At 47.2% G+C, this 23,408-nt stretch overlaps 1 protein-coding gene across 5 annotated transcripts in view; it reads left to right on the top strand.

The window, feature by feature from the left end:
• The window catches only part of etfdh (electron transfer flavoprotein dehydrogenase), a 136,211-nt gene that overhangs the window by 62,450 nt on the left and 50,353 nt on the right, over positions 1 to 23,408 (top strand). For all 5 annotated transcript variants that reach the window (XM_072495779.1, XM_072495778.1, XM_072495781.1 and 2 more), the window contains 2 exons: positions 11,015 to 11,155; positions 20,445 to 20,588. In XM_072495779.1, the coding sequence (XP_072351880.1) occupies positions 11,015 to 11,155; positions 20,445 to 20,588 (285 nt within the window). The remainder of the gene's footprint in view (positions 1 to 11,014; positions 11,156 to 20,444; positions 20,589 to 23,408) is intronic.

Here is a 23,408-nt window from a genome sequence, read left to right as displayed (position 1 = left end):
TGAAGTTGGCCAGTTAGATACCGGCAAGGCAGATCCTGTTGGGTTCTGCCGTGTGATGTATATAATAGTTATTGTAACTAAACTAAGTTTCTTTGAACTACTCGGTGTGAGCTCCTCCGTAGCCAGATCAAAGAACCTTTTTTGAAAAGAAGAGATTATAGAGTGGAACCTTACCAAAATTTGGCAAAGTGTCAGTTCCAGTATGAAAACCGATGCAAATCTCACTGCCAACGGGAAATCTCGTGGAATATTGAGCCTCATTGAAAACATTTTCTTTTATTAAAGAGTGGCTAAGGCAAATATTGGTCCTTTAGAGGATGAGAAGGGAGATTTAGTCATGGGAGATGAGGAAATGGCTGAGGAACTGAACAGGTTTTTTGGGTCGGTCTTCACAGTGGAAGACACAAATAACATGCCAGTGACTGATGGAAATTAGGCTATGACAGGTGAGGACCTTGAGAGGATTGTTATCACCAAGGAGGTAGTGATGGGCAAGCTAATGGGGCTAAAGGTAGACAAGTCTCCTGGACCTGATGGAATACATCCCAGAGTGCTAAAAGAGATGGCTAGGGAAATTGCAAATGCACTAGTGATAATTTACCAAAATTCACTAGACTCTGGGGTGGTCCCGGCGGATTGGAAATTAGCAAACGTGACACCAGTGTTTAAAAAAGGAGGTAGGCAGAAAACGGGTAATTATAGGCCAGTGAACTTAACTTCGGTAGTAGGGAATATGCTGGAATCTATCATCAAGGAAGAAATAGCAAGGCATCTGGATGGAAATTGTCCCATTGGACAGACGCAGCATGGGTTCATAAAAGGCAGGTCGTGCCTAACTAATTTAGTGGAATTTTTTGAGGGCATTAACAGTGCGGTAGATAACGGGGAGCCAATGGATGTGGTATATCTGGATTTCCAGAAAGCCTTTGACAAGGTGCCACACAAAAGGTTGTTGCATAAGATAAAGATGCATGGCATTAAGGGGAAAGTAGTAGCATGGATAGAGGATTGGTTAATTAATAGAAAGCAAAGAGTGGGGATTAATGGGTGTTTCTCTGGTTGGCAATCAGTAGCTAGTGGTGTCCCTCAGGGATCAATGTTGGGCCCACAACTGTTCACAATTTACATAGATGATTTGGAGTTGGGGACCAAGGGCAATGTGTCCAAGTTTGCAGACGACACTAAGATAAGTGGTAAAGCAAAAAGTGCAGAGGATACTGGAAGTCTGCAGAGGGATTTGGATAGGCTAAGTGAATGGGCTAGGGTCTGGCAGATGGAATACAATGTTGACAAATGTGAGGTTATCCATTTTGGTAGGAATAACAGCAAAAGGGATTATTATTTAAATGATAAAATATTAAAACATGCTGCTGTGCAGAGAGACCTGGGTGTGCTAGTGCATGAGTCGCAAAAAGTTGGTTTTCAGGTGCAACAGGTGATTAAGAAGGCAAATGGAAATTTGTCCTTCATTGCTAGAGGGATGGAGTTTAAGACTAGGGAGGTTCTGCTGCAATTGTATAAGGTGTTAGTGAGGTGTTCAGTTCTGGTCTCCTTACTTGAGAAAGGACGTACTGGCACTGGAGGGTGTGCAGAGGAGATTCACTAGGTTAATCCCAGAGCTGAAGGGGTTGGATTACGAGGAGAGGTTGAGTAGACTGGGACTGTACTCGTTGGAATTTAGAAGGATGAGGGGGGATCTTATAGAAACATATAAGATTATGAAGGGAATAGATACGATAGATGCGGGCAGGTTGTTTCTACTGGCGGGTGAAAGCAGAACTAGGGGGCATAGCCTCAAAATAAGGGGAAGTAGATTTAGGACTGAGTTTAGGAGGAACTTCTTCACCCAAAGGGTTGTGAATCTATGGAATTCCTTGCCCAGTGAAGCAGTAGAGGCTCATTCATTAAATGTTTTTAAGATAAAGATAGATAGTTTTTTGAAGAATAAAGGGATTAAGGGTTATGGTGTTCAGGCCGGAAAGTGGAGCTGAGTCCACAAAAGATCAGCCATGATCTCATTGAATGGTGGAGCAGGCTCGAGGGGCCAGATGGCCTACTCCTGCTCCTAGTTCTTATGTTCTTATTACGTGACTCACGCTGTACTCATGATGGCCTCCCACGGATTCGCTCACCCTCCGGCGGAGCAACTTAATCTCTGCAATTGGTGGGGAGCTCCATTTAAACGCCACCCCAGCACTTGTTCCAGATCCATTAGAGTTGTGGCTGACAGGAAGCCAGCACCACGATTCACAGAGACGTGACCAAACACTTGGATGGCGTGCAGCAGAGGCAGGATGTCCTTTATCCACGGTCACCGCAGACAGCATTCCAGCAAATTGACACTAAAGCATTGGATCAGCAACAGGTGTCATGTGAGAGTACTTTTAAGAAATGGGTGTTTCAATGGGTGTGTATATAAATATCTGTAGTGAGAGTACCTTTGAGAAATGGGTGTTTACTACTGCAGTGATGTCAGAGAATGGGTGGAGCTGGGCTGTCTGTCAACTTTTTACTTTCGTTTTGAGCAGGCTGCAGTCACAGCCAGAAGGTGTATGAATCTCTCTCTGTAATCTAAAGACTGAATCGATCCTTGTGATTTAAAACTAATAACAGTAGTGACTTTAACCTGATGTGCTTCTGATAAAGGTTTTGTTTTTAAGTCGTATGGATGTTAAAAAGGAAAGCTTAAAGGTTTACTTAGTGTTGTAGTCTTTGGGAGTTGTATTTGAATTAATGGTTGCTAAGATGTTCACTGTATGTTTTAAAAAGGTTAACTTGAGTTCATAGAATAAACCTTGTTTTGCTTTTAAAAAATACTTTTCCGTTTCTGCTGTACCACACCTGTAGAGTGGGCCGTGTGCTCCCCATACCACAATCTATTAAAAGTTGTGGGTCAGGGGAACTCCATGATACACTTTGGGGTTCTCTAAACCCTGGCCCATAACAAATTGGGGGCTCGAGGGGGATAAAAGTCTATCTGTTGGATTGGCTTAGTGAACTTAAAGACTGTGAGGGGTGAGCATATTGTGGTTGCTTTTCAGGTGTGGTATTCTAGTTTAAGTGGGGTGTGTGTTGTGGACAATGGCTCTTTCAGAGGCTCAGACGTTTTTGGGAGTGGAGACGGTCACACGCAGTACCTTACGGACGGAGACTAAAAGCAGACTGTTAGATTTGGCAAAAACATTGCAGTTAACATTACCTGACAAAATGCGAAAAGGTGAGGTAATTATGGCTGTGGCTAAGCATTTAAAGGTGCCTGAGATACAGTCTGACTCATTAGAATTGGCAAAGATCCAGTTGCAGATTGAGCAACTTGACCATGAAAAAGAATTAAAGCAGCTTGAATATGCAATGAGAGAAAAAGAAAGAGAAAGGGAGATACAGATCAGGGAAAAGAAAAGGAGAGAGAAGAAAGAAACAAAGAAAGAGATAGCGAGGAAAAGGAAAGAGATAGAGAGGAAAGGGAAAAAGTGAGAGAGTTTGAACTTCAGAAAATGGCTATGAAACATAACAGTCAGTTAAAATTGGCAGATGTAAAGGGAAACGTACAGTTGCAGGATAGTGAGAATGAGAGTCATAGTCGAAGGCTTGGTGGGGATCTATTTAAATATGTCCAAGCATTGCCAAGGTTTGACAAGAAGGAGGTGGAAGCCTTTTTCATTTCATTTGAGAAGGTAGCTAAACAACTGAAATGGCCACAGGACATGTGGGTATTACTGATTCAAACAAAGCTGGTAGGTAGAGCTCGTGAAGTATTTGCATCACTACCGGAGGAGACGTATGAGGAGGTGAAAAAAATCCATCTTAGGTGCATATGAACTAGTGCCTGAAACCTACAGACAAAGATTTAGAAATTTAAGGAAAGAATTTGGTCAAACATACATGGAGTTTGAAAGGATCAGAGTAATTTTGATAGGTGGATAAGGGCTTTGAAAATAGATCAAACGTATGCAGCTCTCAGAGAAATTATGCTTTTGGAGGAGTTAAAAAATTCAATTCCTGATGTAGTGAGAACTCATGTGGCAGAGCAGAGGGTTAAAACTGCGGGATTGGCAGCGGAAATGGCAGATGATTATGAATTAGTTCATAAATCAAAGCTTGGTTTCCAACATCAGTTTCAGTCTGTGAGGGATAGAAACTGGGGACATGAGAAATACTCAAGTCGTAAAGGTAAAGGTGATCTGATGGGAGATAATAAGGAGAGTGTATCTCAGATTTAAAAAGAAATCCAGGAGTGTGGAAGAGAAATCAAAAGTTTCAAATGTTTTCATTGCAATAAATTAGGCCATGTAAAGTCACAGTGTTGGTGGTTGAAGAGAAGCACTGGGAAGGCTGATGTGGTAAAACAGGATAAGACAGTGGGGTTTGTTAAAGTGGTAAAGGAAAGTCCAAGTGAAGTGGAGGAGGTACAAAACATTGTACAGCCTGATCAAGAGGTGATTGATAAGGACGTGCCAGATCTCTTTAAAGAATTTACTTGTGTGGGTAAAGTTTACTTATGTGTACCAGAAGGAGCAGGTAAAGAAGTCACAATTTGAAGAGATACGGGAGCTAGTCAATGTTTAATGGCAAGAAATGAGGAGTTATGTAGCTTGGGAAGAATGTTGCCAGAAAAGGTGGTAATATGTGGAATTCAGGGTTGAGAGGAGTAGTGTTGCATTATGTAAGGTAAGATTGGAAAGTCCAGTGAAGAGTGGTGAAGTGGTAGTAGGAGTAATAGAGAAACTATCTTGTCCAGGAATACAGTTTATCTTGGGTAATGATATAGCTGGATTGCAGGTGGGAGTGATGCCTACTGTGGTTGATAAGCCAGTGGAAAATCAGATAACTGAAGTGTTGATGGACGAATATCCTGGGATTTTTCCGGATTGCGTAGTAAGAAGGTCGCAAAGTCACAGGTTAAGACTTAAGACAAGAGGAGAAATCCAAGAGTGCAGATTAGATTGAAGTGCAATTATCAGAAATGATTTTTGATCAGATGGTTGAAAAAGAACAAGAACAGGTGGAGAATGAGGCGGATATTTTTAGTTCAGGAAAATTGGCGGAGTTTCAACAGAAAGATGTAGAAATAAAACAAATGTATCAGAAAGCATACACGGAAGAGGAATCTGAGTGTATACCAGAGTGTTATTACCGTAAAAGTGATGTCTTGATGAGAAAATGGAGACCTGTACATATGCAGGCGGATGAAAAGTGGGCAGAAGTTCATCAAGTAGTATTGCCGGTAAGGTAGAGTGGGCCATGTGCTCCCCATACCACAATATATTAAAAGTTGTGGGTCAGGGGAACTCCATGATACACTTTGGGGTTCTCTAAACCCTGGCCCATAATACAGGTGAGAGCATGTTCTTCCATTCTGATTGTTTTGACTGTTGTGTCAAATTCAGCACTCTTGCCAGGAAGGAAAGGACATCTGAACACACCTGTCCCATTTCCTTTCTGAATAAGAATTGTGAAAAAGAGTCCCATTTAGCACTGTTTGTCTCTCCACAGAAGAGGAAAATCAACCTACCCCTTTCCACCAATATTACCTTTAAATCTTCACCACATATTTCATCTGCCAGGCCAGTTGGAGGGGCTGAGTCCATGGATGGCCCCTGTGGTTTGACAATCAGGTCGTGACAACTCTTTCAGGCTGTGAGTGAATGGCAAGAGATCCTCATGGCAAGAGATGACTTCCCCGCCAGATCAAAGAGGCCAGAGTGGAGGTCACAGAGGAGATCAGCAGCCATTGGGTCATCCAGCAGACTTGGCTACAGTGCTGTAAGAGGCTGAATGTGTTCAGCCAGCATGAGTGTACAACCGTTATATATGTGGACCTTGTGGGAGAGTGTGGGCCATGTGCAGAACATGGAATGAAGCAGACATGGCACACTGCATAGCATCAGGGGATTCTGAAGGCGGTCTGAAGTCCAAAACCTGTAAACTTGCAGGCATCTTGCAAAGTAATGGCTGCTGACAACATACATGTTGGGTGCACAACCAACAGCACAATCTTTCCACGAGATTCATGATAATGTCACTTTTCTTTGCAGGGGAAGAGGGAACATAATTCCCGTGAGAGCTCAGGGACCGGAGGAGTCACACCAAAACTGGTAATTTTGACTCCTGTGGAGAAGGAGCTTCTGGAGATGGCCAGCCATCAGTGGTACAAAACCCTTGGCTGCAGTGACACTGAAAAACCATCCTAGGCAGGTGGGACTCCAAGGGCCCATAGTTCTCTTCTGATGTGGGGAAGGAACATTGATGGATTTGACTTTGATGGCTTGCAGCATTTGGGGAGGATTGTGTTACTCATATTTCAAATACACCTCTTGACTGTGGATTAGCAGCTGCTGTCATCATTGGGAGGGCATCTCTCAGAATGCTCCTGCTGGCAACAACCTCTATCCTCCGAGCCTTTACTATTGATATGAATGTCTGAGTGCTGCAACAACAGCTGAGACTCCTGCCAATGTGCCAGAGAAGCCCACCACCCTGGGGACTTCTTGGACTCAGGTGACCAGAGGAAACCTACCAAAGTCATACCAGGAAAGAGGGATAAGGGTCAGCAGCCTGTCTCCAGTACAGCTGGCAGACAGGAGGGAGCACCACACGTAGCATCTGCAAGAGAATTAAGAAAACACATTTGTCACACATGGTTCACAAGGATGATTGTATAGTTGTTTTATTTGGCGATATTTTGGATTCTGTATTAAACTACGGTGTTATGTCCACCTGCTGTTCTGGCTTCATTTTTGTTTCATGTGTATGGTGTTCTGGTTTGAAGCTGGATTGACTGACTGCTATCAAGGGTGTTTGTGCTCATGTGACACTTTGAACAGGCTCATATTGTGTGTACACATGCATAGGCAGCCCTGGAGTTGATGCGTGGGGCAGCACGGTAGCATTGTGGATAGCACAAATGCTTCACAGCTCCAGGGTCCCAGGTTCGATTCCGGCTTGGGTCACTGTCTGTGCGGAGTCTGCACATCCTCCCCATGTGTGCGTGGGTTTCCTCCGGGTGCTCTGGTTTCCCCCCACAGTCCAAAGATGTGCGGGTTAGGTGGATTGGCCATGCTAAATTGCCCATAGTGTCCAAAATTGCCCTTAGTGTTGGGTGGGGTTACTGGGTTATGGGGATAGGGTGGAGGTGTGGACCTTGGGTAGGGTGCTCTTTCCAAGAGCCGGTGCAGACTCGATGGGCCGAATGGCCTCCTTCTGCACTGTAAAATTCTATAAAAATTCTATAATATCAAAAAGAGGTGAGTAAAGCCAGGATGTTATCGTTGAAACAAATTCCACATTCCAAGTTCAGTCATCACATTGTAAGAAGCTCCAGCATCTCTCTGCCATCCAAAGCCTGTTACATACTGTGTTCTGCAGCTAGCTAGCGTAGCTCCTTCTCAACATCCTTAGATCATCCTGAGACTTGTAGTCAGGATGCAGCTCGTCCTTTAGATCATCCTCTGCAAATATCTACCTTCTCTGGAGCACCAGGTAGTGTAAAGCATAGCAGACCACGACAATTAGTGAGACACAAGCCAGGGAACATTGCACAGATCTGCCTGCAAGGTGCAAGCATCAAAATCTAATTTTAAACAGACCAGTGGTCTGCCCAATGATGGCCCTGCTGGTTGCGTGGCTCTCATTGTATTATATCTCAACCTTGGTTTGCAGATTTCTCACTGGGGTCATGAGCCATCTCTTCAGCAGGAATCCCTTGTCTCCAAGAATCCAACTATCCAGTAGCTGTAGTGGACAGAACATCTGTGACACCTGGAATACCTAAGCACATACTGCGAGGCTAGCAGGCTTACACCTGTATGATCTTTTGGCTGTGGTCGCACACAAGTTGCACATTGATGGAATGAAAACTTTTTCTGTTCACTGGGGAATCCAGTTATACAAGCAAAGTCTCTGTTCTTTTGACCTGACTCAATTTATCTATGCTGAATGAAATGAAATTATTTACTTGCCTTTCTCACTACCTTTATGCAATGGTGTGCTGAAGCTAATACTTGGAATGATACCAAAAGGCCACTGTTCTCTTGCGTGTCCGTGGACAGCTGGCCTCCTCTGCCTCCTCCTTTCCACCAAACTAAAGGAGCCTTCTCCAAAGTGCACAATCGCCATGGAAGACAACACAAATGAGTTCCAATGCTGGATTCCTAGACCTCAAGGACATCCGTGTGTCTCAGCCCCTTCCTTCTGAATCTCAATTTATTTGTTATGACTGTCTGGAAACTGACTAGATAAAGTGTCATAAGATCCAAGCACTGCGATCTTCACTGGCAGACTCTACTGCAACATGCGTCGACTTCTTAAACCTGACGTGATTCACTCTCAATGGGCTGGATTCATAAGGGTACTATGCTTAGAACAAGAACAAAGAACAAAGAAAAGTGCAGCACAGGAACAGGCCCTTCGGTCCTCCAAGCCCGTGCTGACTATGCTGCCCATCTAAACTAAAATCTTCTACACTTTCGGGGTCCGTATCCCTCTATTCCCATCCTATTCTTGTATTTGTCAAGATGCCCCTTAAACGTCACTTTCGTCCCTGCTTCCACCACCTCCTCCGGCAGCGAGTTCCAGGCACCCACTACCCTCTGTGTAAAAAAACTTACCTCGTACATCTCCTATGAACCTTGCCCCTCGCACCTTAAAGCTATGCCCCCTAGTAATTGACCCCTCTACCCTGGGAAAAAGTCTCTGACTATCCACTCTGTCTATGTCCCTCATAATTTTGTAGGTCTCTTTCAGGTCGCCCCTCAACCTCTGTCGTTCCAGTGAGAACAAACCAAGTTTATTCAACCTCTCCTCATAGCTAATGCCCTCCATACCAGGCAACATCCTGGTAAATCTCTTTTGCACCCTCTCTAAAGCCTCCACATCCTTCTGGTAGTGTGGCGACCAGAATTGAACACTATACTCCAAGTGTGGCCTAACTAAGGTTCTATACAGCTGCAACATACATAGATCATACAATTTACAGTGCAGAAGGAGGCCATTCGGCCCATTGAGTCTGCACCGGCCCATGGAAAGATCACCCTATCCCCGTAACCCAGTAACCCCATCTAACATTTTTGGACACGGGCAAGTTAGCATGGCAAATCCGCCTAACCTGCACATCTTTGGACTGTGGAAGGAAACTGGAGCACCCGGAGGATACCCATGCATTAACAGGAAGAACGTGCAGACTCCGCACAGACAACATGACTTGATAATTTTTATACTCAAATGCCCCAGCCAATGAAGGCAAGCATGCCGTATGCCTTCTTGACTACCTTCTCCACCTGTGTTGCCCCTTTCAGTGACCTGTGGACCTGTACACCAAGATCTCTCTGACTGTCAATACTCTTGAGGGTTCTACCATTCACTGTATATTCCCTACTTGTATTAGACCTTCCAAAGTGCATTACCTCACATTTGTCCGGATTAAATTCCATCTGCCATCTCACCGCCCAAGTCTCCAAATGATATAAATCCTGCTGTATCCTCTGACAGTCCTCATCGCTGTCCACAATTCCACCGACCTTTGTGTCGTCCGCAAACTTACTAATCAGACCAGTTACATTTTCCTCCAAATCATTTACATATACTACGAACAGCAAAGGTCCCAGCACTGATCCCTGCGGAACACCACTAGTCACAGCCCTCCAATCAGAAATTCTCTGCCCCCTGAAAATCGGCGTACTCGAGGGGTGCGCCGAGTATCCACCGCGTCAGGCCATTGCGATGCTCCGTCGCCGACCGTCCGAATTCCCGATGGTGTGGGATTCTAATGATCCAGCCAGCCATTGAGGAACCTCACAAGGCGGCAAGTCCGAGGCCGCCACAGTCGGGGGAGGGCCGATCGACGGACAGGCGGGGCTTCATTCAGGCCTCGAGGCACTGGGAGCGGGTGGTCTGGGGGGCGCAAGCGGCCAATGCAGGGGCACTACTTTGGCGGGCTGAGTCCGGCATGGAGCACGACGCGGCCGCTGCAGGCCGCCGCCGTGCGCATGCGTGGCCTCTGAACCGGAAATGCTGGGGGCCATATCGGCAGCTAGAGCTGCGAACTCTACGCTGACTTCCTGCTAGCCCCCAGCAAAACGGGGAATCGGTGGCTGTTTAATGCCAGTTTTCCTGGCGTAAAAGACCACCGTTTTCACAATGGCGTTAGTCCCCAAAACGGAGAATCCAGCCCAATGTTTTTTGCCTGCTGAATTCCTAGTTAGTGCATGCAGTGTAAAATTGCTGTCAATTAGGTGTTCAACAAGGTCAGTTGCTAAAAGGAAATTACTGCAGATTCTGGAATCTGAAACAAAAACAGAAAATAGTGGACAATCTCAGCAGGTCTGACAGCATCTGTGGAGAGAAGAGAGCTAACATTTTGCGTCTGGATTACTCTTTGTCAAAGCTGACTGACAAAGAGTCATCCAGACTTGAAACATTAGCTCTGTTCTCTCTCCACAGCTTCCAGATCTGCTGAGATTGTCCACTATTTTCTGTTAAGGTCAGTTGCTAATTAATTGTTTTTTTTAAATGGGCGGGCTTCAAATTCCAGTGCCCACACAAACCTGGAGACTAGGTGCTGACATCGAGTTAGCAACCCAGGTAATCACACTGTGTTTTATCTTATCAGGGACAGTGTGCCTGATTTGTGGCTATAAAATCTAGTCCAAGATTTCAATATTGTTCTCTTGGTTCCTATATTTAAGTAAAATTCCATCCAATTTCCACCCAATGCAGGGATGCAGAAATCAGTGTAGCACGTTGACTGGTTGATTTAACCAAGATTGAATCTAGGTTTTTCCTTGGTACATATGGTCCAATGCCACAAGAAATTGAATTATTTTAAGATTTAAAGTGTTCAGTTTGATGAAAGTTGTAATTAAATTGTGTATTGCAAATTTTAGTTGCATATATATTCATTTCAACTTGTATTTTTGCAGTTCTTTTCCTTTCCATCTATCTATTGTATAAAGTCTTAAAACCCAGGAGCGGTGTTTATTATGGTCTTGTGTATTTCTGACTTCCATTTTATTGGCAGCTTTGGATTATTGATGAAAATCTATGGCGACCTGGCAGAGTGGAACACAGTGTGGGATGGCCCCTGGATAGACATACATATGGTGGGTCATTCCTGTATCACTTAAATGAAGGGGAACCATTGGTGGCTTTGGGCTTTGTGGTAAGTATATTCATTACTGCTGCACTTCTATAATTGTAGTTGTCAGTTGTATGGTGGTTTATTTACTCGGTAAGGTGAAGGAAAGTTAAATTGAAACTAGTTTCAATTTCTTCTAATCATTAATGGTTTTCCATTTTTTGGGCAAGTTTGGTTATGAGATTGTTCTTTTAAGTAAATGTAAACATAATGAAATATAGTTCAGCCATTTTATAGTTATAGAGTGTGTTTTAAAGCTTACCATCCTATTTAGCTCTGAGCTTCCAACCCTACAATTGTTCATCTCTAAAACTGCCCACTTCCACATCTGTAACATCACCAGTCTCCACCCCTACCTCACTTATCTGCTGCTGAAGCCTTCAATCAACCAGACCATTGTAACTTATAAACTTGAGTACTTCAATGCTCTCTTGGCTGGCCTCCCACTCATACCCCATAAATTTGAGCACAATGAAGAATTCAGCAATTCCCGATCTTTTTTTAAAAAATATGTTTATTAAGAATTTTTCAACAAACAATTTTCAACCATACGAACCCCCCGTAACAAAAAGAAAAAAAAAGTTGCATAGCAAGACATAAACATATCAAATCAACATAATACAGAACTTTGTACATTGGATTCCTCCCGCACATATCAACTTTCCTGAACATTTATGTATTTTCTTGCTCAAGTGCCCCCAGGAAAAATAACCTTCCCCGTCCACCCTTCTTCCCCCCCCCCAAAAAAAAGAGATGCTCCCCCCCCCCCCACCCCAGGGTTGCTGCTGCTGCCGACTGAACTGCATCTAACACTCCGCGAGATAGTCTAGGAACGGTTGCCACTGCCTGGAGAACCCCTGCACAGACCCTCTCAAGGCAAACTTTATCCTCTCCTACTTGATAAACCTTGCCATGTCATTTATCCAGGCTTCCACACTGGGGGGCTTCGCATCTTTCCACATTAACAAGATCCTTCGCCGGGCTACCAGGGACGCAAAGGCCAGAATGCCGGCCTCTTTCGCCTCCTGCACTCCCGGCTCGTCCGCCACTCCAAATAGTGCTAGCCCACAACTTGGCTTGACCTGGACTTTCACCACCTTAGATATAGTTCTCGCAACACTCCTCCAGAACCCATCCAGTGCGGGGCATGACCAGAACATATGGGCATGGTTCGCTGGGCTTCCTGAGCACCTCCTATCCCTGTTCTCCACCCCAAAGAACCTACTCAGCCTCGCTCCCGTCATATGCGCTCTGTGAATAACCTTAAACTGTATCAGGCTAAGCCTGGCACACGAGGAAGAAGAATTAACCCGACTCAGGGCATCAGTCCACAGACCCTCTTCAGTCTCCTCCCCCAGCTCCTCCTCCCATTTACCCTTCAGCTCCTCTACCAAAGCCTCCCCCTCTTCTTTCATCTCCAGGTATATCGCCGACACCTTGCCCTCTCCGACACATACGCCCAAAATCACCCTGTCTTGAATCCCTTGTGCCGGGAGCAGCGGAAATTCCCTCACTTGCTGCCTCACAAACGCCCTCACTTGCATGTACTTGAACGCGTTTCCCGGGGGTAGCCCAAACTTCGCCTCCAGCGCCTCTAGGCTCGCAAACGTCCCATCAATGAACAGGTCCCCCATTCTTCTAATCCCTGCCCTATGCCAGCTCTGAAACCCCCCGTCCATCCTTCCTGGGACAAACCGATGGTTATCTCTGATTGGGGACCACACCGATGCACCCATCGCACCCCTGTGTCGTCTCCACTGCCCCCAGATCTTTAGCGTTGCCGCCGCCACCGGACTCGTGGTGTACCTTGTCGGCGAGAGCGGCAGTGGTGCCGTCACCAGCGCCCCAGGCTCGTTCCTTTACAGGACGCCATCTCCAACCTCTTCCATGCCGCCCTCTCTCCCTCCATCACCCACTTACGGATCATCGCCACGTTGGCTGCCCAGTAGTAGCCACCCAGATTCGGCAACGCCAGCCCTCCTCTATCTCTACTATACTCCAGGAACCCCCTCCTTACCCTCAGGGTCTTGCTTGCCCACACGAAACCCATAATGCTCCTGCCTACCCTCTTAAAAAAGGCCTTGGTGATCACAATTGGAAGGCACTGGAATACAAAAAGAAACCTCGGGAGGACCACCATTTTAATCGACTGTACTCTGCCCGCTAGCGAGAGTGGCAACATGTCCCATCTCTTGAAGTCCTCCTCCATCTGCTCCACCAGCCGCGTCAAATTAAGTTTGTGCAGGGCCCCCCAGCTCCTAGCTACCTGGATCCCCAAGAATCGAAAGCTCCTTTCCGCCCTCCTCAACGGTAGGTCGTCTATCCCTCTTCCCTGGTCCCCTGGATGCATCACGAAGAGCTCACTTTTCCCTACATTAAGCTTATAGCCCGAAAAGTCCCCAAACTCCCTTAGAATCTGCATGACCTCCGCCATCCCCTCCACTGGATCCGCCACATACAGCAACAGGTCGTCAGCGTATAGCGACACTCGATGCTCCTCTCCTCATCGGACCACCCCCCTCCATTTCCTGGACTCCCTTAATGCCATGGCCAAAGGTTCAATTGCTAATGCAAACAACAGGGGGGACAGGGGGCACCCCTGCCTCGTCCCTCGATACAGCCGAATGTACTCCGACCTCCGCCGATTCGTAACCACACTCGCCACCGGGGCTCTACATAGGACCTTAACCCAGCTAATAAACCCTCCCCCGAACCCAAACCTCCGCAACACTTCCCAGAGATACTCCCACTCTACTCGGTCAAAGGCCTTCCCGCGTCCATAGCTGCCACTATCTCCGCCTCTCCCTCCACCGATGGCATTATAATCACATTTAGGAGCCTCCGCACATTGGTATTTAACTGCTTGCCCTTTACAAATCCCGTCTGGTCCTCGTGAATCACCCCCGGGGACACAGTCCTCGATTCTCGTAGCCAGCACTTTTGCCAGCAACTTAGCATCTACGTTGAGGAGCGAGATCGGCCTGTACGACCCACGTTGCAGTGGGTCCTTATCTCGCTTCAGGATCAAAAATTGTGCTATCCACACAAAAGAATTGTGTGGATAGCACAATTGCTTCACAGCTCCAGGGTCCCAGGTTCGATTCCAGCTTGGGTCACTGTCTGTGCGGAGTCTGCACATCCTCCCCGTGTGTGCGTGGGTTTCCTCCGGGTGCTCCGGTTTCCTCCCACAGTCCAAAGATGTGCAGGGTAGGTGGATTGGCCATGATAAATTGCCCTTAGTGTCCAAAATTGCCCTTAGTGTTGGGTGGGGTTACTGGGTTATGGGGATAGGGTGGCGGTGTTGACCTTGGGTAGGGTGCTCTTTCCAAGAGCCGGTGCAGACTCGATGGGCCGAATGGCCTCCTTCTGCACTGTAAATTCTACATCGCCTCCGACTTGTCGGGGGCAGGGTCCCCCCCTCCCTTGCCTCATTGAAAGTCCTCACCAGCAACGGGGCTAACAGGTCTACATACTTCCTATAGAACTCCACCGGGAACCCATCCGGTCCCGGGGCCTTCCCTGCCTGCATGCTCCCCAGTCCACTAATCAGCTCCTCCAACCCAATTGGCGCCCCCAAGCCAGCCACCTCCTGCTCCTCCACCCTCGGGAACCTCAGTTGGTCCAAGAATCGTCGCATCCCCTCTTTTCCCACTGGGGGCTGGGATCTGTACAGCTCCTCATAGAAGGCCTTGAATGCCTCATTGACTTTCACCGCACTCCGCACCGTAGTTCCCCTTCCATCCTTGACTCCACCTATCTCCCTCGCTGCCATCCTCTTACGGAGCTGATGTGCCAACATCCGGCTCGCCTTCTCCCCATACTCGTACGTCGCCCCCTGTGCCTTCCTCCACTGTGCCTCTGCCTTCCCTGGGGTCAACAGGTCAAACTCCGTCTGGAGACTTCGCCTCTCCCTGAGTAGTCCCTCATCAGGGGCCTCTGCATATCTCCTGTCCACTCTTACAATCTCCCCCACTAACCTCTCCCTTTCCCTGTCCTCTCTCTTCTCCCTATGAGCCCTGATGGAGATTAACTCTCCCCTGACCACCGGCTTCAGCGCCTCCCATACTACTCCCACCTGCACCTCCCTGTTGTCGTTGGCCTCCAAATACCTTTCAATACACCCCCGCACCCTCCCGCACACTTCCTCGTCTGCCAGCAGTCCCACATCCAACCGCCACAGCGGGTATTGGTCCCTCTCCTCCCCCAACTCTAGTTCCACCCAGTGCGGGGCGTGATCTGAAATGGCTATGGCCGAATACTCCCTTCCCTCCACTTTCGGGATCAATGCCCTGCCCAGAACAAAAAAATCTATCCGGGAGTAGGCCTTGTGTACATGGGAGAAAAAAGAAAATTCTCTGGCCAAAGGCCTGGCAAATCTCCACGGATCTACTCCCCCCATCTGATCCATAAACCCCCTAAGCACCTTGGCCGCAGCCGGCCTCTTTCCAGTCCTGGATCTTGAGTGATCCAGTGCTGGGTCCAACACCGTGTTAAAATCCCCACCCATTATCAAGCTTCCTACCTCCAGGTCCGGAATACACCCCAACATACGCTTCATGAAACCAGCATCGTCCCAGTTCGGGGCATATACATTTACCAATACCACCCACGTCCGCTGCAACCTACCGCTCACCATCACGTATCGACCTCCATTGTCCGCTACTATGTTCTTGGCCTCAAACGACACCCGCTTCCCCACCAGTATTGCCACCCCTCTATTCTTCGCATCCAGCCCCAAATGGAATACCTGCCCTACCCATCCCTTTCTTAACCTGACCTGATCTGCCACCTTCAGATGTGTCTCCTGAAGCATGACCACGTCTGCCTCCAGTCCCTTTAAGTGCGCGAACACTCGGGCCCTCTTAACCAGCCCATTTGGGCCCCTCGCATTCCACGTAATCAGCCGGATTGGGGGGCTACCCACCCCACCCCCCCCCCCCCCCCCCCCTGCCGACTAGCCATCTCCTATTTTAGGCCAGTCCCGTGCCCGCGCCTCCCGCACCCTCCAGTCCCCCAGACGGGGAACCCCCGCCCCGACCTCCTCTTCCATTTTCAGTTCCCCCTCGGCCAATGCAGCAGCAACCCTATTTCCCCCCCCTCTCCTCCCCCCCCTCCCCCCGCTAGATCCGAATTTAGCGCTTTTGCTCCCCCCTTAATACTTCCGTAAGTCAGCTGACCCCGGCTTCCCCCGCCTTCCCATTGACCCCCCCCCCCGGTGTGGAAATCCCTCCTCCCCCTTGCGCTCCTCCATCCCCCCGCCTCCCGCCCCTGTTGCTCATTTTAGCCTTAGTTTATTAGCTCTGATTATGTCACCTTTGCTCACGAGTCGCCAGGTATCTTTCTGATACCGCCACGTGGTTCAAGCTCAAGTTATGATTAATAAGTCAGCACACCGCTTAGTAAGATTGGAATCAACGGTCATTTATTATATACAACAAGTAATGTTTACACAATAATCCTACTATCTATATAGAAACCTATCACTACTGGCCAATACTTAACTTTTGGGGATGGCCCACCAGGTCAGGGAAACAAATGGCTTATCGAATCGGATTTGGCCCGCGGGATTCAAAAGGCTGATACAGGTCGATGGCTAGGAGTCTTTATCGGATAGCGATCGCTGGATTCAAACTTACAGTTGCTGGTTGATGTTCTTGCGAAGGTCTCGAGCAGGCGAAGAAGGGAGAGAGAGCGAGATCTGAACTTGGCCCCTCACTTTATAGGGCCCAGGGGCTTCCCGCCTCTCGGGGCGGCCCTTGACCCTGAGTCCCAAGTGATTGGACTTGTTCCCAATCACTGGGTTCGATACGTCCAATTGCGAGGCGATTCCCCGATCGGGGGGTGGTCGTTCACCTGCCTTTGTTTCGGCCACTGCAGGCGCCGACAGGTCTGGCCCGGTATTCAATTGCTAATATGTTGCAATTGTTCCCGGGGATAGCCGATTAAACTGCAGATGTCTGGGCTGATGGGCTGCTAATAGTCCGGGAGTATAACTGCAGATGTCTGGGTTGATGGGCTGTTAATAGTCCTGAGTATCGATCTGGGCCGACTTCCCCAGAGCCGAATATGATATTCTGCCTGCAGCTGTCCGTTTGTGTCCTGTTGCCTGCTGTTCCCATCAGCCTTTTCGGTTAGCGATTTTAAATCGGGTTTTGGCCAAATTAATAGGGAATCAGCCATTTTAAGTGGCTACACCCCTCCATAACGCGGGAAAAAGCCTGCGCTTTCCTGAGCCAGCCCCGCCCCCTGTGGCGCAGCTCCTGTTGCGGCCTTATCCCAATTCCCCCATCCCCGGGTCTCACCTCCCTTCAACACCGGCGCCCACATTACTCACAGTCTCCCCATCAAAACTCTTCCCACATCCCCATCCATCGTCCCACCCGTGAAACATTCTTTACCCATATTTGCAACCCTGTATACAGTCAACATCTTCCCCACAACCACAGACCCTCAGTTCGAGTCCAATTTTTCCGTTTGGATAAAGGTCCAAGCCTCTTCTAGCGTTTCAAAATAGTGGTGTCGATCCTGATACGTGACCCACAGTCGCGCTGGCTGCAGCATTCCGAATCTCACCCTCTTTTTATGCAGCACCGCCTTGGCCCAGTTGAAGCCAGCTCTCCTCTTTGCCACCTCCGCGCTCCAGTCCTAGTAGACTCGGATCACCGCATTCTCCCATCTACTGCTCCGCTCTTTCTTGGCCCATCTCAGGACACTCTCTCTGTCCGCAAAACGATGGAACCTCGCCACTATCGCCCTTGGCGGCTCGCCGGCCTTGGGTCTCCTCGCCAGGACCCTGTGAGCCCCTTCTAGCTCCAGGGGGCTCGGAGAGGCCTCCGCACCCATCAGCGAATGGAGCATCGTGCTCACATACGCCCCGGCATCGGCCCCCTTCACCCCTTCAGGGAGACCCAGAATCTGGAGATTCTTCCTCCTCGACCTGTTCTCCAGGGCCTCGAATCTCTCGGCCCACGTCTTGTGCAGCGCCTCGTGCGCCTCCATCTTCACTGCCAGGCCCAAGATCTCGTCCTCGTTCTCGTTGGTTTTGTCCCTCACCTCTCGGAGCTCTACCTCCTGGGCCTTCTGGGTCTCCTTCAGCCCCTCGATCGCCATCAGCATTGGCGCCAGCACCTCCTTTTTAAGCTCCTCCACGCAGCGCCTGAGAAACTCCTGCTGGTCCGGCCCCCATGCTGCTCGATCTCCGCCCTCCGCCATCTTGTTTTTTCCCCCTCGTTTCTGACACTGCTCCAAGGCCTCTTTTTCCGCCGCTCCACGTCTGGTCCCCTCCATACACGACGGAAGGGGGACCTTGCTCTCGCCTTCCCACACGGGAATCAGTCAAAAAATTTCCGTTGGGGCTCCTCCGGAGAGCCCAAAAGTCCGTTCTAGCGGGAGCTGCCGAATCGTGCGGCTTAGCTCCGCATCGCCGCAACCGGAAGTCGTAATTCCCGATCTTAACCACTGTCCCCACTTTTTCAGAAAGGGGCTTTTTGAGATGATTCTACTCCTCTCATTTACACCTCCTGTACATCCATCTTTTGTTTCTTTACTTGTCCCATTATCATTTCCTTTAGCTTTATGCCAACATAGGGTCGCACAATGGCACAGTGGTTAGCACTGCTGCATCACGGCGCCGAAGATCCGGGTTCAATCTGTGTGGAGTTTGTACATTCTCCCCGTGTCTGGTAGGTCTCACCCCCACAACCCAAAGATGTGCCAGGTCGGTTGATTAACCACGCTAAATTGCCCCTTTTTTTGAAAAAAGCTTTATGCCATCATCCATTTTGTCAATTAACCTCTCCTGCCTTCCATCCTATCACGACAACCCCCTCTGTGCTTCCCCACCTTCTCTGCCTCTGTAATTATTAAACATATTACATCTTTAACATTTGCTGATTCCAAGAAAAAGGCCATCAACCTAAAACAATAACTCTGTTTCTCTCTTCATAGATGCTGGCTGGCCTGAGTATTTCCAGCATTTTAAAAAACATTTGTATTAGGCTCACTGCTTTATTGTTCCTTGTACTATGTTTTTTTATTTTAATTGTATTAACATATTTTCAATTCTTGAGGAATAGGTTGCAGAACACCTCCATTTAGTCCACTGCAGTACCCAAAGCTTCCAGCTGACATTTTAATTTTCCACCCACTTTGACCTGGGCCTACACCCAGTTGTAATGAAGCTCAACACAAGCTTGAGAAATAGTACCTTTTTCAATTAGACACTTTATAGCAATCTGGATTTAACATTGAGTTCAACAATTTAGATCTTTAATCACTGTCCCATTTTTTCTGATGGCAGTGTTGATTCTTCTGCAGCTCCAATTTACTCTTCCCCTTAGACCTATCTTGTGTCAGTAAAAGACAGTAACTTGAACGTAATTGATTTTGCTATCATTTCTGTTCAACGCCCTTGTCCATCTGAGCCTAGTGCATTGACCAGTCTATGAGTGACTAACATTTATATTAATCCATTTAACGTGGTGTACCTGGATTAAGGGGCAAGGTCCTCTGTTTACAAGTAATTTCCAGTCTCTGTCATAACCATGTAACTTAAATTTCCATCTATCTGTTCTGAAACTAATCCAATTGTATTACTTTATACACTTTTCTCCTAACATGTGTTTCTTGGAAGTTAACCTTGTCAACCTCCTCCACATCCCAATTTTGCTTAGATTTGCCTTAGATTTTGCTAATAGCTATCACCTGCGCCACATTTCCCTTCAGGATGTATATTCATTTGCAAACAATGCCCTTACCATCCATCACCATTTCCACTTTTCTCCCATGGCCTCACCACAGAAAAATCCATCTCTGACCAATATCTCATATCCCTCAACTCTCTGAATTCTTTGACTTTCTATCCTTTGCGATCCTTTCCCTCCATCTAAATTCTTTTGCCCACATACCCAATATCTCGGACACACCTGAGGTATAGGTGAGTAACCTTTGAAACGATCCTGTTCACATACAAGTGTGATTTATATTTAACCCATGGGCATAAATGCCAAATTCAGAACTCCGAGAGGCATAAACTCAGCTTTTCCTTGTGTGAAATTATTATTTGTTTGTGAAGATAACCATTGTATGGTCATGTCTGCATCATATATTTGTACCAAATAGGAAAGCCCAGTGCTTATTCTGAAAGGCATACAGAATAAACAGATCGCCTCAGATAGCAAAGTTTATTTCACTATCATCCGTATTACACAGTAAATTAAAATGTGACTTTTTTTTAATGTGTATTTTCACCTTCAGTTTTCATTTCTCATGATATGGATGTTTACCTTCGAACTTCATTTGATTTGTTCTATAGGTGGGTTTGGATTATCAAAATCCATATCTGAACCCATTTAAAGAATTCCAGAGGTGGAAGCACCATCCTTCAGTGGCACCGACCTTGGAAGAGGGAAAAAGGATTGCCTATGGAGCCCGTGCCTTAAATGAGGGTGGTTTCCAGGTATTATAAGATGTTCTGCACCAGACTAATACCTGCACTGTGTGTAACATTAACTTAAATAATATAAAAAGAAAGATTGACCTTCATTATTGCTAGCAGTCAGTGACTCGTGTAATTACTGACAATGAGTAATCCTTGTCCATTAAAATAATTTAAATCAAATGAATATATAAAATCATAAATCATTACAAGTTGAGTATCTTTTATCAAAACCCTCGGTGATTGCATTTCGGATTTTGGCTCATTTCGGTTTTCGGATGCCGCATATAAACTTGTATTACAATAGCTTAAGCAGAAGGCTAGCTATAGTCCAAAATAAATAAAATGGCTAAAAATGTAAGATGTATCACTGAATAATAAATACAGGGTACCTATAATTTTCTTTTTGACAGGTTCACCATAAAAATTGCAAGTTAAACAGTGCAGACAAACAACTAGACTTCCCATGCTAAAGGTCGATGAGGTTCAGTAAAGTGTGCTTTTTAGATGTGCCCATTTTTGGATAAGCTGGTAAAGGATACTCGACCTGTATAACCTATTTAAAACTCTTTCCTGTTCCTTCTTCCACCTCAGATCCATGGAAAATAGTTACCATTCACATTCAGTTATATTGTAGAAATTTGACATAATGGCGTGATTTAACCACCGCTTTGCACTCGGCTTGGATCTCGGCGCACAGTTAAATAACAGGAAAGGTCAAAATCGCAAATCAGTTTGCTATCTAACTGGCCTGCTCCCAATAGCGAGTTCCAGATCATGCCCAAATATGGCGAGCATTGAAGTCGAATGCAAGTCGAATGAACTGGTCCGTCAGCTAGAAATTACACGGGTGTCATTTAGCACTCCTTTTTAAAAACATGAAGCTGGCGCAGTGGCTGCTGAGGGGAACTGAGGTGTTGAATAGCCATTTCCATTTTCCTGCAGCGGCTACCTATCTATGCAGGGCATTGTCCTTCAAATGTTTTGTAGGACAATGCCTGCTCTTAGTTCTATGCTGATGGTCACTTTAATTCCCTTTGACTGTGAGCAGCCTCTAGCTTCACAACTAAAGGCTATTGCTAATGAGGAATTGGCCTTGTTGGTTGTGAGAGTACTTCCTAGCTGCAGGTTGTGTTTGCAGCTTGCTGCAGCGTATCTGCAAATGCCTGGAGGCTATAACTGAGAGTTTGTTTGTTGCTGCCTTTACTGCTTGCCTTTAACCTCTTCCCCTTGGACTTGCTGCTTTCTGGATGAAGAGAAGGAAGAAAGAAAGTAATTGCCTTTCGATCTCTTTTACCTGGATTGCGGCGAGAGGAGGATTTTGGTGGGTCTACTACCGGGCTGAGGATGTAGGAGGACTTGCACAAGCAGTCTGTGATTTTTTAAAGGTCTGTTATGTGTGTTGACTGTGTATTCTGGACTTCTGGATCACCTGTTGATGCTCCCTCTGCTCCTGTGGCCCGGTCCTCGGGCAGGGTAGTGATGGAAGATCAGGTGCCGATACTGCAGGAGAGGAGGGGTGGCGGCCCGGCTCGACTGCGCAGCCCGGAGGTCGCGCGGAGACACTTTAATGGACTACCGGTGACATTTTGTGTTCAGTAGCCATCTGCTGTTCCCGTTACGGGAGCAGTGCAGGTGCTGGTGTGCCTTGTTTTCCTTTTGTCTGCATTTGCTCTATGTGGGGGGGGGGGGTTTCACGCAGTTGCAGTCCTTCCTGCCTTTGTGGCCTGGGAGTTATTGGTATGAGGCGCTGCTAGTGCTGGAGTTGGGGATGTGGTTTTTGCTTTCTCTCCCTCCTCCACTATGCTCCAAGTCAGTGCAACCTTCCGGTGGTTGGCTCAAAAAGTGGCTTTCCACTGATGCAGGTCCACTACGACTCCTCTTGCTTCTATGGCATGGTCCCCTGGAATATTACCAGTGCTGGAGAACGGGTAGGGAGTTCTCCTTCCACCGCTGTGCCCTGTATCAGCGTGACCTTTTCTGGGGGCTGGGGGGGGGGGGGGGGGGGGGGGGGGGGAGCTCTGCAGATACCTGGAGGTTGCTGTTTCCTTCCTTTTCTGTAGCCAGAAAGAAGAACAATTTTTTCTAAGATTCCTGGGTCCTGCTACACCAGGTTCAGGGGGACGTATGAGTCCGAAAGGCAATCCGATTTGAAACAAAAGACGCTGCGGGACCTGGTGCACGGCATTGTTCCAAATGGGCCACCTGCTGATGCCATTGAAGAAATGTTTTTGCAGATTGCTGATGCTTTTGTTGCTGGTGTGGTGAGTGCTGCATACAACTGGCATGTCACCGTGGATTAAACTTGCTGGAAGTCAAGGATGTCAACTGCACTTTGAGCGCCAGTGGAATATGTGGATGCCAGGATTTGGTTCCGGTAAGATTGGGCCAAATGGGAGGGCCTGCACAGCTGCGGATCCTGGACGGAGAATGACACTGATACGTGGAACAAGTCACACATTGTCGTAGAAATGATCTGTCCATCAAAGTTCTGGACATCATAACACATTTTCAGGCTTATCCTCCGTTTCTGTTGAGCAACCTGTGAGGGTATACCTGTGGTATCGTGTGGTTTCTTTTGTGAAAATGAGTTGATATAGGTACCAATATGGAATGGTGACGTCGCCTTGTTTAATGGTTAGTGTGATATGTGGAATGTTATGCAGTTGATTTTCAAATCTGTGTTACTGTTAACCATTTAATAAACAAAATATTCTCGAGTAGTTTATCATGGGTACACGTGCTGGGTCTCAGATTATGATTATTGCATTGCATTTCAATAAAACTCTGAAGGAAGCCTGAGCAGTTTGCCAGAACTCTAGAAACGTCAGCACCATAGAG

This window comes from Scyliorhinus torazame, chromosome 3 (assembly GCF_047496885.1).
Source record: "Scyliorhinus torazame isolate Kashiwa2021f chromosome 3, sScyTor2.1, whole genome shotgun sequence".
Lineage (NCBI taxonomy): Eukaryota > Metazoa > Chordata > Chondrichthyes > Carcharhiniformes > Scyliorhinidae > Scyliorhinus > Scyliorhinus torazame.
Note: the sequence above shows the minus strand (reverse complement) of the source record. Positions and strands in the feature narration are given on the sequence as shown.